The sequence below is a fragment of the Perognathus longimembris genome, chromosome 18, assembly GCF_023159225.1.
Source record: "Perognathus longimembris pacificus isolate PPM17 chromosome 18, ASM2315922v1, whole genome shotgun sequence".
NCBI classification, from domain to species: Eukaryota; Metazoa; Chordata; class Mammalia; order Rodentia; family Heteromyidae; genus Perognathus; species Perognathus longimembris.
The window spans coordinates 23,641,819-23,658,171 of record NC_063178.1 but is presented as its reverse complement, the minus strand read 5'-3'; the positions used below and the strand labels follow the sequence as shown (position 1 = coordinate 23,658,171).

The window sequence follows — 16,353 nt, the reverse complement described above, 5'->3', positions numbered from 1 at the left end:
CTGCCTGCTAAGGTGAATACAGAAGTTGCTAATTAGATCTCAGGGCGGCCTCCAAACTGGAAGGATGCTACACATCAATCGACCAATGTGACTTCTTTCTGGTTCTTTCCCCGTGTTTTTGTAATCACTGAAAGAACTGTTCTTCTTCTTGCCAGTCCCCCAGATGTTGCTATCTCTGAGGCAAGGAATCATTTTTAATTGGTTTGTTTACTTCTTAGTTGTGCTCCATAGAGGCAATGGTTTACTTATATTTGGCTCTGCTGCTTTCTCTTGCTCAGAGGAACGCTGTTTAGTAACATTGAAGGGGAGCCAGTTTTTCAGTCAGCATCTACCAACAAATATAATTCATTTGTTTCAAACTATGTTCCAAATTTAAACCTACTCAGAATTTATCAAAGAGACAAAGTTGGAGCTTAGGATAAAAGAGACTATGATGCTCTGATTCTCATTCTGGAACATCACCATTGCTAGATCGGTTGTGAAGACTTAATCCAATGCAAGGAGACACCCCCAATCCCCCCAGGAAGTTATGGTCTTCTACCTCAAATAGAGTCAACAGAACAAACTAGCTTAATTTAAAGCCAACAGAATTAACCAGAGTGGGTGTCTATTTCCTTTGTATCTTAGTTCTGCTTTAAAAAAAATAAAACCTTTTACAATTATCTTTAAGAAGTTGTACAAGGGGCTGGGGATATGGCCTAGTGACAAGAGTGCTTGCCTCGTATACATGAGGCCCTGGGTTCGATTCCCAGCACCACATATACAGAAAACGGCCAGAAGTGGCGCTGTGGCTCAAGTGGCAGAGTGCTAGCCTTGAGCAAAATGAAGCCAGGGACAGTGCTCAGGCCCTGAGTCCAAGGCCCAGGACTGGCAAAAAAAAAACAGAAGTTGTACAAGGAAAGTGCCATTTAACAAAGCAGTTTATGAATACAATACATCTTGATCAGTGTCATCCCCTTAACATTCTCCATACTCTTGAATCTCTATCCCTTCCCTTACTTTTTTAAAATTAAATATGCTTTATTATTCTCATAAAGGTGATGTAGAGAGGGATTGCAGTTACATAAGTAGGTAATGAGTGTATTTCTTTGGGGACATCACCTCTTCCCTTGCTCTCTCCCGGTTTTCCCCTCCCGTCCCCACCTGCAAGTTGTATAGTTCATTTTCAACATAGTGCCTCCTGAGTGCCACTACTTTTCTTTTTTGGATAAAAGGTATGACTAAAGCTAGCCTTGAATTCATGATCCTCCTATTGTGTAGCCTCCTGAGGACTAGAATTGTAGATGTGAAACACCACACTATGCTGAATGTGTTTCAACCACTCTTATAGGATTGTTTCCATTTCCTACTGCTACTGAGATAAATTAATTTAAAAATGTAGTGGCTGAAAGCAACTACTTTTCTTAACGTTGTGTTAGTCACAATGAGTTCTGGGCTGCATTCTCTCTCCCCGTCCCCCTCCATTCCTCTACCCCTCTCTCCTCGGCCCTTCTCCACCTCTTACAAGTGCTCGTTCCCAATGTGCTTATGAATCTACATGTAAACACGGTGGGCAGAGTGCAAGTGTTTACAAATGAATTAACTGAAGTAATCCATGCTATGGAGAGCTCAAAAAGCATAATTTTTAAAGAAAGATTAGGTCCAAGCCCAACAAAATTACTCCTGCTTCTCTAATGCTATCTTTCTGACTTTCTTGGATTCATCCTTTGTCAGTAGCTGTTTCAGTTACATTTTGGAAAGAGGAAGCTTTCACTGTCATTGCAAAATGAAATAGCAGGCTTGTCTCATCTGCCTGCTCAGCACCCTACCTCCAGCGTTCTTCAGCGCAGTCTCCCCCTCTCCCACCCCCTCCCCCCCAACCCCCCACCTCCCCCACCCACCCCGCCACTCTCCTGGTCCTGGTCTTGGACTCAGGGCATGGGTGCTGTCCCTAAGCTTTCCTTTTCTTCCTCAAGGCTAGCACTCTACCACTGGAACCACAGCTTCACATCTGGCTTTGGGTGGTTAATTAGAGATAAGAGTCTCACAGACTTTTACTGCCCAGACTGGCTTCAACTCATGATCCTCAGATCTCAGCCTCCTGAGTAGCTAGGATTACAGACATGAACCACTAGTACCCGGCTTGTATGTCCCTTTTAACTAGTCATTTAATAATAGTTTTTAAACAATAATTTGATTACTATTTTCATTCAAAAGTATAAAATAAGCTGAAATTTTAAAATGTCATGATTTGCCCAACATCCGTGACTTGAATTAAGACCTACAAAACTGCTAGTGTAATAAAAATGCAAATGTTTCTGTGCTAGAGAGTCAAGATACTTGAGTTAAAGACATTGGCACTGCTTGTTTCTGGCTACATGTCTTTAAACCAATAACCAAACTTGTGGTTACTCCACCCAATGTGTTAATGATCTTGAAACAAAGTACCTAGCTGTTGTTGCCATTTGTTTGGTTCCTTTGTCAGTTCTGAGGCTTGAACTCTGGGCCTCTTGCTCTCACTTGGCTTTCTTGCTCATCGCTGGTGTTCTAGCACTGGAGAAATGCCTGCAGTCTCCCTCGATCTCATTTTCCTTCTTTAAAAATCACTTCTTTCGGGCTGGGGATATAGCCTAGTGGCAAGAGTGCCTGCCTCGGATACACGAGGCCCTAGGTTCAATTCCCCAGCACCACATATACAGAAAACGGCCAGAAGCGGCGCTGTGGCAGAGTGCTAGCCTTGAGCTGGAAGAAGCCAGGGACGGTGCTCAGGCCCTGAGTCCAAGGCCCAGGACTGGCCAAAAAAAAAAAAAATCACCTCTTTCTTCAAATGCTTTTAAGTGCCAGAACTCAAGCCCAGTGAGTTAGATTCTTATGTGGGGAATTGTTTCCAAGATTGTAACGTGTTGGGAGATGAATGTAATTATGGAATTATATATTCATTTATGTATTTGAGAGTGTTACATATCACTTATCATTTTTCCCTTTTCTTACAAAGGCACAGGATTTCAGTTAGGATGAGTTTGCCATAGGCTCACTTGGAGGGTGTTCCATTTTTCTTTCTGCAAAAGTTATACATGGAGGGCTGGCAATGTGACTTAGTGGTAGAGTGCTTTCCTGGCATGCATGAAGCCCTAGGTTCAATTCCCCAGTACCACATACACAGAAAAGGCCAGAGGTGGCACTGTGGCTCAAGTGGTAGAGTGCTAGCCTTGAGCAAAAGAAGCTCAGGGACAGTGCCCAGGCCCTGAGTTCAAGCCCCAGGATGGGCAATAAGGAGAGAGGTGGGGAAGGAGAGAGAGAAGGAGAAAGGAGGGAAGGAAGGAAGGAAGGAAGGAAGGAAGGAAGGAAGGAAGGAAGGAAGGAAGGAAGGAAGGAAGGAAAGGAAGGAGCTCTTTTGGAATACTGTTATACAAGTCAAGTATTGTTTATAAAGGGCCACAGATGACATAGTCATCTGTATGTTCAGACTTCCTCAGCACCCTGGTTTTCATAGTCTGCTGTGAAAATCTCTTGTTCATCATTGCACAAACTGTTAGTCATTGCTAGTTCTGTGGGAAAAGTGGCCTTTCTCTAAGTGTAATCTACAAATCAGCCTCAGATCTCCAAGATCTTCAAGTCCTGCAACAAATACACTGCTGTTTACATAAAAACTGTTACACGTGCTATTACACTCCTATTAGAATAGTCAAAGGCATGGACTCCCCAGCTCTCCCGTAGCTCAGTGATAGAGCATATGTATATAGCCTTGGATTTGATCCCCAGTACTTCAAACAAAGAAAGAATGATGAAAAAATATAGTTTGGTTTCAGTACAATTAGCATTTATGATAATTATTTTAAATTCCAACATCTCTTTATACATATTTAAAATTGCTATCTGGATCACTCACTGAAAATGAAAGGAAACAGCTGGTAGGTAGCTCACTGGTACAACTGTTGCCTAGCAGATGTAAGAATGTGGGTTTGATCCCCAGTACTGGAGAGGAAAAAAGGAACGACTAAATCTAAAATAATGATAACATCAGTGCTAGTGAAGATATACAACAACAGGAATTCTCAGACTTTGTGGGAATGAAAAATGGTAAATTCCTTACAAACTATTCCTATTATACTATATAATTCAGTTATTCTTCCTTGATCTATTTCCAGGTGACTGAAAACTTGTAGGAATACAAAAACAAACATATGGAGGTTTATAGTAGCCTTATTTATTTATTTTTCCTGGTCTGGCTTTTGTAAATTTAATTTTATTGTAAAGGTGATGTACAAAGGGGTTATAGTAAGGTAGTGAGTTCATTTCTTGTCAAACTTGTTATCTCCTCCCTCATTTTTCTCCCACCTTTCCTCCTCCCCAGTTCCATGCCCTCCCCCCAACTATACAGTTAATTTCCAACATACTGCCTTGTGAGTATCGCCATTTCATTGGTTCACCTTTTATTCTTTGTCTCACAATTTTGATGTTCCCCTTCCCATCCCTAATTCAGACAAACATATATAAAACACCCAGGGTACCAGAATCAAATACAGTGACAACAGAGGCTAAACCATAGGGAAGATGAGAAAAAGAAGTAATTTCACATAGTACATTAAAAATAGCAACAACAATGATAATCCACTTATTTCCATATCTTGGAGTTCATTTCACTTAGCATCATCTTCTGTGATCACATGCACATAGCTACTGAGCTATTGTGGTCATCTGTTAGGACTATCCTACACATATACTAATTATTACCAATGAGGGAAACCATGCAATCTATGTTTCTCTGGGTCTGGCTCACTTCACTTAGTAAGTTTTTTCCAACTCTTTCCATTTCCTTATGAATGGGGTAATGTCATTTTTTTCTGATAAAAGCATAGAATTCCATTATATATATGTACCACACTTTCTTGTTCCATTCATCTACTGAGGGACATCTGGGTTGGTTCCATATTTTAGCTGTGGTAAATAATACTGCAGTGAACATGGTTGTTATAGCAGCTTTATTTATAACTCTGAAATTTCAGTGCAAATCACGATATCATTCGGTAGGTGGGTGGATGAATAGACCATGCTGGATCCAGAAAATGAAATATTATTTAGCACTAAAAAGGAAATTGACTTCCAAGCCAGGGTCAGATAAAAAGGAAATTTAAATGTTTACTACTGAGTGAAAGAACCCTATCTGAAAAGGTAGCATATTATCTGTTTTCAACTATGTGACATTCTAGAAAAGGAAAAACTGCTGAGACAACAAAAAGATTAGTACCTGCCATGGATACAGAGGCAAGGAGGCAAAAGAGGCAGAACACAGGGGGCAGGTAGGACATTTAAGGTCACTCTTAACTGTACTATGGGGGTCAGTATTTGTCATTGTGCATCTGTAATAATCACAGAATGTGCAACAGCAAGAGTGAATCCTAAGAAAAAACGCAGACTCTAGGTAATCATATGACATCATAGATTCATCGACTGTACCACTGTAATGCACAATTTGTGTGTGTGTGTGTGTGTGTGTGTGTGTGTGTGTGTGTATGTGTGTGGTTTCTGGGGCTTGAACTCAGTGCTTGGGAGCTGTCCCTAAGCTTTTGTTGCTCAAAGCTAAGTCTAGCTCTTGATCCACAGCTCCATTTCCACCTTTTTTTGGTGGTTAATTGGAAATGAGAGTCTCACAGGCTTTCCTGACTGGGCTGGCTTTGAACTGAGATCCTCTGGTTTCAGCTTCTTGAGAAGCTAGGATTACAGGCATGAACCACTGGCATCCAACTTTTATGAGATTATGTTTATATAGAACAAGTTCTACTTGTTATTTTGATGACAAGACTCTGGGTATAGCTAGAAGGACCCTTAAGGATTATTTAACCTTCCTTCCTTCCTTCCTTCCTAAAATATTTTTAAGCACATTTTTGGTAAGGGCCCCTGCGCTCACTTCTACCTGATCTTGCCCACTTACCTGTCTCAGTTTGCCAGAAGACAATGAAGGCTTCTCCAGACTTTCCTAGCCTGAGTCACTGTCTTGCTACAGGCCAGAAGAGAATCATACTAATATTTCTCTTGTTGTTGTTGTTTTAGCAACTTGGAAGCATATATAGCATTCTCGCTGCCATCTTGAATGTTGGAAACATTGAATTTTCTTCTGTAGCAACTGAACACCAGATTGACAAGAGCTACATCTGCAATCACACAGCTCTGGAGAATTGTGAGTTTTGTTATCTTCCAGTTCAAATCTTCAGTCTGTTAAAGGTCTTATACTGGAAGTGTCACGTGGGGATCATTTTAAGCAATTGTACTCAGTCACACAGAATCCTTAAAAGAATACCCAGATTCTGTTTGTGTAAAACAAAATTGTAGATGTCCATTATTTAGAAGAGATCATACTCCAGTGCGTAAACTAATGACTACAGAATGTGTTTTTGAACACAAATTGTTTATGACTATGTCAGGAGCTGTTTACGTTCATGTGAAATCACAGAAAACTGGAGATCAAATGCAGTTAACTGCCAAGGGAAAGAATAGAAGTTGTTATCTTGGAATGTTAAGGCCCTATATCATTTTTAAAGTAATAAAACTTGAACATTTTCTTACTAGATGAATTCTGTGTACCCATTCCTGCTGAGTTAATTAATGTTTCAGACATTTTCCCACACAAGAGAAGCACATTATGGAACTTGTTTCAAATCAAGTTTTCGCGCAGTAAAAGAGTTAAAACAATTATTAGCAATTATTTTGGCATCTCCTTGAGATTCTTCGATGACAACTTTGTGTTCTGTTTAGAACATTTTTAATGTTGTCATGTCCCCAAAGCTTTGTGTTGGTTATAAGTTTAATTCATAACCTAATTATAATACAAATTTTCATGTAACCGCTTTAAGGACAATTTCAGAGCACCAAATACTAAATCCTTCTGGTCCAAACCTATCCTTGATATCTCTATTGTCAGTACCCTGTACACAGAAACCAGTGTGGTAAGACAGAAGAACAGAGGTCTGAGGTTGGCATGTACCAGAAAACTTGAAAACACCATATATATTCTCCATATATAATGTAATTTAATTTGGCATCAAAGATATTAGATCATCAGAGTTGCAGGGAATAGCACTATAACTCCATTGATAAGATTGAAGTCTCACTATCTAGTCCTAATTAAAGTTGAATCCATAGCCCACAGGGTTGAGATCTGGTGGTTGTGTCGGTCAGCTTTGCATGAGGTGACCAATACCTCAGATAAAACATCTTAAAGGAAGTAAATGCTTATTTAAACTCCATTTCAGAGGTTGCAGTCTCTGGTCACTTGGCCCTTGGTTTTGTACCTGTGATTAGATAAGTCATCATGGCAAGGGAGAACATGGTAAAACAAAGTTGTTCACCTTAGAGCAGCCAGGTAACAGAGAGAAAGAGGCGGCTCAGGGTCCCAGTATCGGCTTCAAGGACATGCCCTCAGTGAGCCATGTCTCACCCGGTGACAGATCCACCACCTTTCAGTATAAGCCTGCTTTATTCTTGTAGTTTTGACATAGCACAGTCAAAAAACAAGAATAAATTTTAGCCAGGTGCTGATGGCTCCCACCTGTAATCTTAGCTACCCAGGAGCCTGAGATCTGAGGATTGCAGTTAAAAACCAGCCTGGGCTAATTCATCACCAGAAAACCAGAAATGAGATTGTGGCTCAAGCAGCAGAGTGCTAGCCTGGAGCACAAAAGCATGGGGACAGCGCTAGGTCCTGAGTAAAAGCCGCACAACTGAAAAAAATAAATAAGTTTAAAAAATCAAAACAAATTTCCAAAACAAAAATATTACGTTTCCACACATAGCTCAGTTGCTGCAGAGAGGCTCCTAGTCAGTCCCATTTAATCCTCGTTTGTATTTAAATTCCTGAGTGATGGGGGCTAGGAATATACCTAGTGGTAGAGTGCTTACCTAGCATGCATGAAGCCCTGGGTTTGATTCCTCAGTACCACATAACAGAAAAGGGCAGAAGTGACACTGTGACTGGAATGGTAGAGCGCTAGCTTTAAGCAAACGAGCTCAGGGACAGTGCCCAGGACCGGCTGTCCCATTTGTAAGGAAATGGAAGGACTTGGAAAAAGTTATACTAAGTGAAGTGAGCCAGACCCAAAGAAACATGGACTCTATGGTCTCCCTTACTGGGAATAATTAGTACAGGTTTAGGCAAGTCATAGCAGAGCATCACAAGGCCCAATAGCTATACCCTTATGACCACATAAGATGATGCTAAGTGAAATGAACTCCATGTTATGGAAACAATTGTTATATCACAGTTGTAACTACTTTCAACGTCCCATGTGTATATGTGGCTTCTATTATTGATGATGTTCTTGTATCACCTTCCTGTGGTTGTACCTACACTATCTCTGTAATCTTATCTGAGTATATTGGAAACCGTGTATACTGGTATTGGATGCAGGAAATTGAAAGGGAATACCAAATTTGAGAGACACGGGGTAAAAAAAGACAAACAACTACAAAAGCAATACTTGCAAAACTGTTTGGTGTAAGTGAACTGAACACCTCCGGAGGGGGAGGGGAAAGGGGAGGGGGAGGAGGGTGGGGGGTATGAAGGACAAGGTAACAAACAGTACAAAAAATGTATCCAATGCCTAACGTATGAAACTGTAACCTCTCTGTACATCAGTTTGATAATAAAAATTAAAGAAATAAAAGAAATAAACAAATTACTGAGTGATCTAGGATGTTTCCTTGCCCTTAATTTTGTGTACCTATGCCTCCCAAAAGGCAAGGTAAAAGCTAGGGAATCCTCTAAGTGCCAGAGGCAAGCTGTGTGCTTTAAGTGAAAGTGTCAGATTTGTTGCCAGAAGCATGTCTTTATCTTGGTGTTACAAGGAAAATAATTTTAATAGCTACAGAATTTGAGATTAAAAAACATAAAATAAGATCTAGTTTTGATTAGCAACATTAGCAGGTACAACAGTAATTTTGTGACAGTGATGTTAGTCTAATTCATGCAATGTTTAAGTCAAGGATGCTCAGGCCTACTGTTAATATAGTCTAGGTAAATTTGAGTCATTTTGGAGTTCTAAACTCTATGCATCCTGAGCACTCAGTTTTTCCTCAAGGTGATTTCATTAGAACCATGAAACGGAGAATACCAAGGGTCTGCTGAAAGTGTGTGTATGGTCAGAAGTCCATGATAAACTGATAGTACCGTGGTTGTGCCTTGCACTACGTAGTTCAGATCACTTGTCTAGGTGTGTTTCCAAACTCTAAGCAACTTTCCATTTCCTATATTTTGAAAATAATTACATAATAATGGTGCCGGAATTATTCCAAACTTATTCATTATGCTACTAAACGATGTAGTGCAATTTGGTGGAATTATTAGGCCATTATGTAAAGAGCTATTTTGTTTGTGCAACTGTTCTGCTTTGTCAGAAAGTTTGATTTGGGTGGTATTTTATTGTACAATAGTCACAATTTGGCTAGTGGAGGAAAAAAAGAGGAAAATGATCTAGAAAATACACAGAACTAAATGTCGACTAAGAACTTCTTTTGCAGCATAATACTTGACACCTTCATTGCTTGAAAGTGATGTCGCTACCTTTTCTTCTGACCATGCACCTCTTTCTTTTGCAGCTGCTTCTTTGCTTTGCATTCAGGCAGATGAGCTTCAAGAGGCTCTCACCTCCCACTGTGTGGTCACTAGAGGAGAGACAATCATAAGACCCAACACTGTAGAGAAAGCTACTGATGTCAGAGACGCCATGGCAAAAACTTTATACGGGCGTCTCTTTAGCTGGATAGTCAATTGCATTAATAGTTTGTTGAAGCATGACATATTTCCAAGGTAAAAACTCTGACACAAGCTCTTTTCTAAAAGGTCATTCGAAGCCTCTATTTTGTGGGTTGTTTTTTTAATTTTTGTAAATCTCTTTGAAGATGTTTCTAGTTCCTATAATTTAATCATCAATGTTATATATTTTGCTAGAAATGCCTCATTTCCTAATAGTGCCACTATATTGTGCCACAGGACTATAGAATTTCATAATTGATTTAACATAACAACTATAGAAATATGAAGAATAGCAGAAAATGATTTGTATGTGGTTGTGTGTGCGTGTATGTGCAGGACCTAGGACTTGAATTCAGGGCCTGGAGGCTGTCCCTGCGTTTTTATGCTCAAGGTTAGCATTCTACCACTGAACCACAGCTCCATGTCCAGCTTTTGAGATAAGAGTCACAGATTTTCCTGCCCGACCTGGCTTCAAGCCAAAATCCTCAGATCTCAGCCTCAATAGTTAGGATTACAGGTATGAGCCAGTATCTCCTGGCCAGAAAGTGATTTCTAAATACAATATCTTATCATCACTATGATGTTTTAATTAGCTGTTGTATGACAAAAGAAGTATACATCATTGTATGGTTGTCAACTTTAGAAGTTTTTTATTTTTTATTTCAGGGGTATAGATTAAATCCTGAAGATAAAGGAAAACGTCCTTTTCCTGCTTTTAATCTTACTATAAAGGCACATGAAATGTGGTTCCGGAATTCATAGAGGATGGTGGAGAATAGCAAATGGCACAGCCAAGATAGGAACACTAGTGATAATCTGACTCAAGGCCTGTGGTCTTCCTATATTTCATCTTAGGAATAAATATAACCGAAGCTACCGTTGACTGGCTCTGCATAGCTATAAACCCCCGTATTTGTGTTGAAAGCTTTCTTCAGCTATAAACAGCATAAATTTTAGAAATTGTACATGTGGGAATGCAAGATGAGATATTTACCACACAAACAACCCTATTCACACATGCATACATTTAAAAAACACAATTCATAGGCCCTGTGCCGGTGGCTCACACCTATAACCCTAGCTACTAAGGTCCCCATGAGACTCTTATTACCAATTAATCACTCAAATACCTGAAGTAGTGCTGTGGCTCAAAGTGGTAGAGCACTAACCTTGAGCAAAAGAGCTCAGGAACAGCATCTAGGCAAGCCCCACACTCACCAAAAAAATGCAATTCATTATTTTCCCACTTAAATAATTCCCACACCATAGTATCCAGTTAACCAGTTAAACTGAGAGTACCCATTATTATTCTCCACCATGTTCTTAACCCTGCCACTCAGAATTGTTCCTATATCTTTGTGCTCAACAGTCCTATATCAACTGAGTCAGCAAGTCACAGTCCAGTTTAGGATTTAATGGTCAACGTGGTTTTTCAGTTCTGCTTGGTTATCTCGATGACATCAGACATTCGTGTGAATTGTTTGGTATATGGCATATCCAGCATACAGCTATTCCTCATAATGTATACAGATTTAGAGATTTTTTTTACCTCATTTTGTTAGGTAGCATCTTCATGCTTAGCTCGTCCCAACAGAACGAGTGGTGTGCTGAAAGTTATCTGTATGCTAAGTAGTAACACTATGGTACTGGATGTACTGTTAAAAGCTATCCGAGTCTTAGAGCCCAAAGTTGGGTCTCTATCTCATCCACTGTTAAATGGCAGATCAGCCACTGTCTATTTCCTTTACTCCATTTTTTTAAACGGACACATCTATAAACACTCACAAAAATATGACATGAAGTCCAGTAGCAGATTCTGTTCTGAAAATTCCTGAGCTGAATCATTGCAAAGATCTTTCTGAGCTCTAACACCTTATTGTCTAATGAGTTCAGTGTTTATCTCAGTGGAATCCAATGTGGCAAAAGCATTATAAAGGAATAATTTTGACTACATCAGCCTAAACCTTTGTGCAGACATCCGACCTCATATACCCACATACACTTAGATCCATCTGTTCAAAATAGAACATTCAGAAAGGCATTGCTTGCCTTTTGAAGGCCTATCGTATCTTCTAAGCATTCCTTCTGCGTTTCCAGTACAGTCACTTCCCCCAAACACTGAGAGCACCCTTTGATTTTCAATGGTAATTTCCTACTCATTTCCCCATACAACACTGAGGATACTCTACACTCCCTAAATACTAAATACTAAGAAGGGCTTTTGTGCTTTCCTTTTTAATGCTACAGCTCCACTTCTGGATTTTTGCTGATTAATTGGATATAAGAGTCTCCTGGACTTTTCTTCCTGGGCTGGCTTTGAATGATCCTCAGATCTCAGCCTCTTGAATAGTTAGGATTACAGGTGTGAGCCACTAGTGCCCAGTAAGGCTTTTGGGTTTTTTTCAATTAAGAGAAATTTACTCTCTGTGTGTGTGTGTGTGTGTGTGTGTGTGTGTGTGTTTGTGTGTGTGTGTCCTGAGAGTCATTTTTTTTTAGCTGAATCACAAACAGAACCTCTGAGATAGTCTTCTTTGCATTATTCCCTAGGGAAATAATAATACTTTTTTAATTCTTCTAGTGAGAATGATGATGAGCTAAGCATTGGCATTCTTGATATATTTGGCTTTGAACATTTCAAAAAAAATTCCTTTGAGCAGCTTTGCATTAACATTGCAAATGAACAAATTCAGTATTACTTCAATCAACATGTGTTTGCATGGGAACAGGTAAGTCCAGGTACTTAATCTAAAGATCCATGTATATGTTGTAATGCATAATTGTACAAAGTAGTATGTAAACCATACCTTTAAAGCCTTAAACATTTTTTTTTAAAAGAAGACCAAAACCTCAGGCACTGGTGGCCCATGCCTGTAATCCTAGCTACTTGAGAGGCTGAGATCTAAAGATCTAGGTTCAAAACAAGCCTGGACAGGAAAACCCATGAGATTCTGGTTTCCAATTAACCGCCAAAAGGCTTGGAGTAGAGCTGTGACTCAAGTAGTAGAACACTAGCCTTGAGCATACAGACCCAGAGCTCAAGTCCCAGTACACACACACACACACACACACACACACACACACACACACACGAATCTGCTTTTCTCTATACCCACAGTAAAAACAGAAATGTAAGCAAACAAAACACTTAGCATAGTGTGACTCCACATGAGATGCAAAGAATCCTTCCTTAGAAATCAGTGCACTTTTCTCCAAAACTTAGCAAGTTCAGGTCCTTGAGAACAATGACATTTCCTTTGAAGATTTTAAATGAACTAATGCATCCCACAGTTTTCTCTTTCCATAGAATGCAGAGCTGAAATTCTTGAAATTTCAATATCCATCTAAAATGCATTAAACTTCAGAATTTTCGTAGCTAAGCAACAGAACACCAGATAATGGGTTTGATTCAAGTGCCACGAAACAGTAATTTTGTCAGAGCACAATGTGTAATTTATGATTCAGCTTCAAAAACTATTCTTCCTCCAAGAAGAAAATCAGACTCATTTGAATTCCATTTGGCAAGAAAAAAATGTCATGTGAAGATCATTTAAATTATTTTATTAATTGTACAAGTCATATTTAATACTATTCAGTATGCCATTTGTCACCTAATTATACTATTCACTTTGTATTTACTGATTAAAACTAATGCTTTAAGGCTGAGATAAATTAGAGGAACCTAGCTTCTTTATCTTTAAAATCTTTAGGCTTACAGAGAATTTATTCTGAAAATTATGTGAAAAATAGTGGTCACAAAAGAAAATATTTAAATCTCGACATTTCTTATGGCAAAAAAAGAAGAATAGGGCATAGATTTAATGGATGTTTATCGATCCTTTCTCTCATCTACGAGATCTGATTCTATCAAATATTCCTGATTTCTCCTCCATTCTCCTTCTCTACCTAGCCCTTGGTGCCCTCCCATAATCCTAATGTGATAGAATCCCTCATAAAGATGAAAAGCAAGCAGTGGAGGGAAGCCCTTAAAACCTTGCTCCAAGCAGGACACCGGTGGCTCACACCTATAATCCTAGCCATACAGGAAGCTGAGATCTGCGGATCATGGTTCAAAGCCAGCCCTGATCAGGAAAGTCTGTGAGACGAGAACTGGAAGTGGAACTATGGCTCAAAGCATTGGAGCACTAGCTTTGAACAGAAAATCTCATAGTCAGTTCCTAGGCTCTGAATTCAAGTCCCAGGACTGACACGCATGTGCAAAGCCCCCCCCCCCCCACAGCACACATACATACACACACACACACACACACACACACACACCACACACAAAGTAACACTAAAAAGTGACCTTTTTTTGTTGATCATGAGACTTGCACTCAAGGCTTGGGTGCTGTCTCTGAGGTTTTTGGGGGAGCTTTTTTCGGGGGGTTGGGGGGTTCAAGGCTAGCACTCTACTACTGGAGCCACAGCGCCACTTCTGGCCATTTTCTATATATGTGGTGCTGAGGAATCGAACCCAGGGCTTCATGTATGTGAGGCAAACACTACCACTAGGCCATATTCCCAGCCCTGCTGTCTCTGAGCCTTTTCACTCAAGGTTAGCACTTTACCACTTTAAGACACAGCACCAGTTCCAACACTAACTTTTATTTAAAAAAAAATAAAAGAAATAGCTACTCCAACATCCTCAACTAAAATCATACTTTAAGTCCTTTATTAGACTTGAGGATAGCAGTATTTCTTTTCTCTGTAGTTTATCCATAATCCATAATACTACAAGCATCTCTAACAGAAATCCATTGCTTACCAAGTTATTCATTTTTGCTCCATGTGGCCTGCCACAAAAGCGAGCAGTGGATTTTGACACAAGCAAATAGAAATGACAAATATATCACTATAGGCCTTAACCTTGTGAACTTTCTCTATGAGGCATATGAAAGTTCTCTTGAACTTTGCAGTTTTGATTTCCACTATTATATGCTGTCAGCATACTGTGTCTAACAACAAAACAATTCTAGGTTTACAGACTTCTCTCAAAGTTACCTTCAAATGAAAAGGCTGTGAAATTTCAAGACGTTGCCTTTATTTTCTTATAGCAAACAAACTGAACATCTTTCAGGTTCTCCACCATTTAGACTAAGAGTTATGCTTCCTTCATATGCATTAGACTCTGTTTTACCTCAAAAATATAATTTGGAGTCAAATGCCAGTGACTCATACCTATAGTCCTAGCCTGAGACTTGGAGGGTTACAGTTCAAAACCACTGAAGGAAGGAAAAAAGTCCACTAAACTCCATCTCCAATTAGCCAGCAAACATATATATATATATATATATATATATACATATATATATAATCTCAAGTATAATCAGTGCTTATTTTAATGAACTAGCACTTCTGTATGTGTGGATAAGGAGGGTATAAATTAGTAATAGAGTATTGGATAGCAGTCATACAGCCCTGGCTTCAATCCCTAACTTGATTTTTAAAAAATCTAACACTACACTTTTTTCTCATAACACCCTTGAAATAAGATTTCAGGGCTGGGGATATAGCCTAGTGGCAAGAGTGCCTGCCTCGGATACACGAAGCCCTAGGTTCGATTCCCCAGCACCACATATGCAGAAAACGGCCAGAAGCGGCGCTGTGGCTCAAGTGGCAGAGTGCTAGCCTTGAGCGGGAAGAAGCCAGGGACAGTGCTCAGGCCCTGAGTCCAAGGCCCAGGACTGGCCAAAAAAAAAAAGAATAATGGTCATTCTGTCCCCAGAGATGACCCTCCCTCCCCACTTTGAGTCTTTATTAAAAGTTTACTTCCGGGGCTGGGAATATGGCCTAGTGGCAAGAGCGCTTGCCTTGTATACATGAAGCCCTGGGTTCGATTCCCCAGCACTACATATATAGAAAATGGCCAGAAGTGGCGCTGTGGCTCAAGTGGCAGAGTGCTAGCCTTGAGCAAAAAGAAGCCAGGGACAGTGCTCAGGCCCTGAGTCCAAAGCCCAGGACTAGCAATAAATAAATAAAAGTTTACTTCCTAATGAACTTTCCTATCACTTCCACTGAAAGAAGGAGTGCATTAATGGATGATAAAAGTACTTGTGGGGAAAATCAGAATAAGTCAAAGTTCTTCCAGAGGGTTATAATGGCTTTTATTTGCAAACTTTAGTTGTACAAGGCATATAAAATGTATCCTGATAAGACTTGCTCCAAAAAGGATTGTAATTTTAAGTTAGGGTTTGTGTTTTTTTTTTTAAGAGTATAATGGGGGCTGGGGATATAGCCTAGTGGCAAGAGTGCCTGCCTCGGATACACGAGGCCCTAGGTTCGATTCCCCAGCACCACATATACAGAAAACGGCCAGAAGCGGCGCTGTGGCTCAAGTGGCAGAGTGCTAGCCTTGAGCAGGAAGAAGCCAGGGACAGTGCTCAGGCCCTGAGTCCAAGGCCCAGGACTGGCCAAAAAAAAAAAAAAAAAAAAGATTTCAGCTTAATAGGCTTCTATCATAGCAGTTACATTTTTTAATTCATCAGATGTCTGGAACTGCAGTTTGCTAAATTCTAAAGTTGCAAGAAGCATTTTTTTTGGAAGCAATGCTAGCATACTATAGCCAGCATCTACCACACCTCACCTTGTGTTATCACCCAACTTATATTTGAAATCTGCTGACAGGT

At 39.8% G+C, this 16,353-nt stretch overlaps 1 protein-coding gene across 1 annotated transcript in view; it reads left to right on the top strand.

Moving 5' to 3' along the window:
* Positions 1–16,353, top strand: part of Myo3a (myosin IIIA) — a 138,481-nt gene that overhangs the window by 76,123 nt on the left and 46,005 nt on the right. Inside the window, exons 16-18 of the mRNA XM_048367605.1 lie at positions 6,031–6,157; positions 9,571–9,781; positions 12,306–12,453. Of these exons, the coding sequence (XP_048223562.1) occupies positions 6,031–6,157; positions 9,571–9,781; positions 12,306–12,453 (486 nt within the window). The remainder of the gene's footprint in view (positions 1–6,030; positions 6,158–9,570; positions 9,782–12,305; positions 12,454–16,353) is intronic.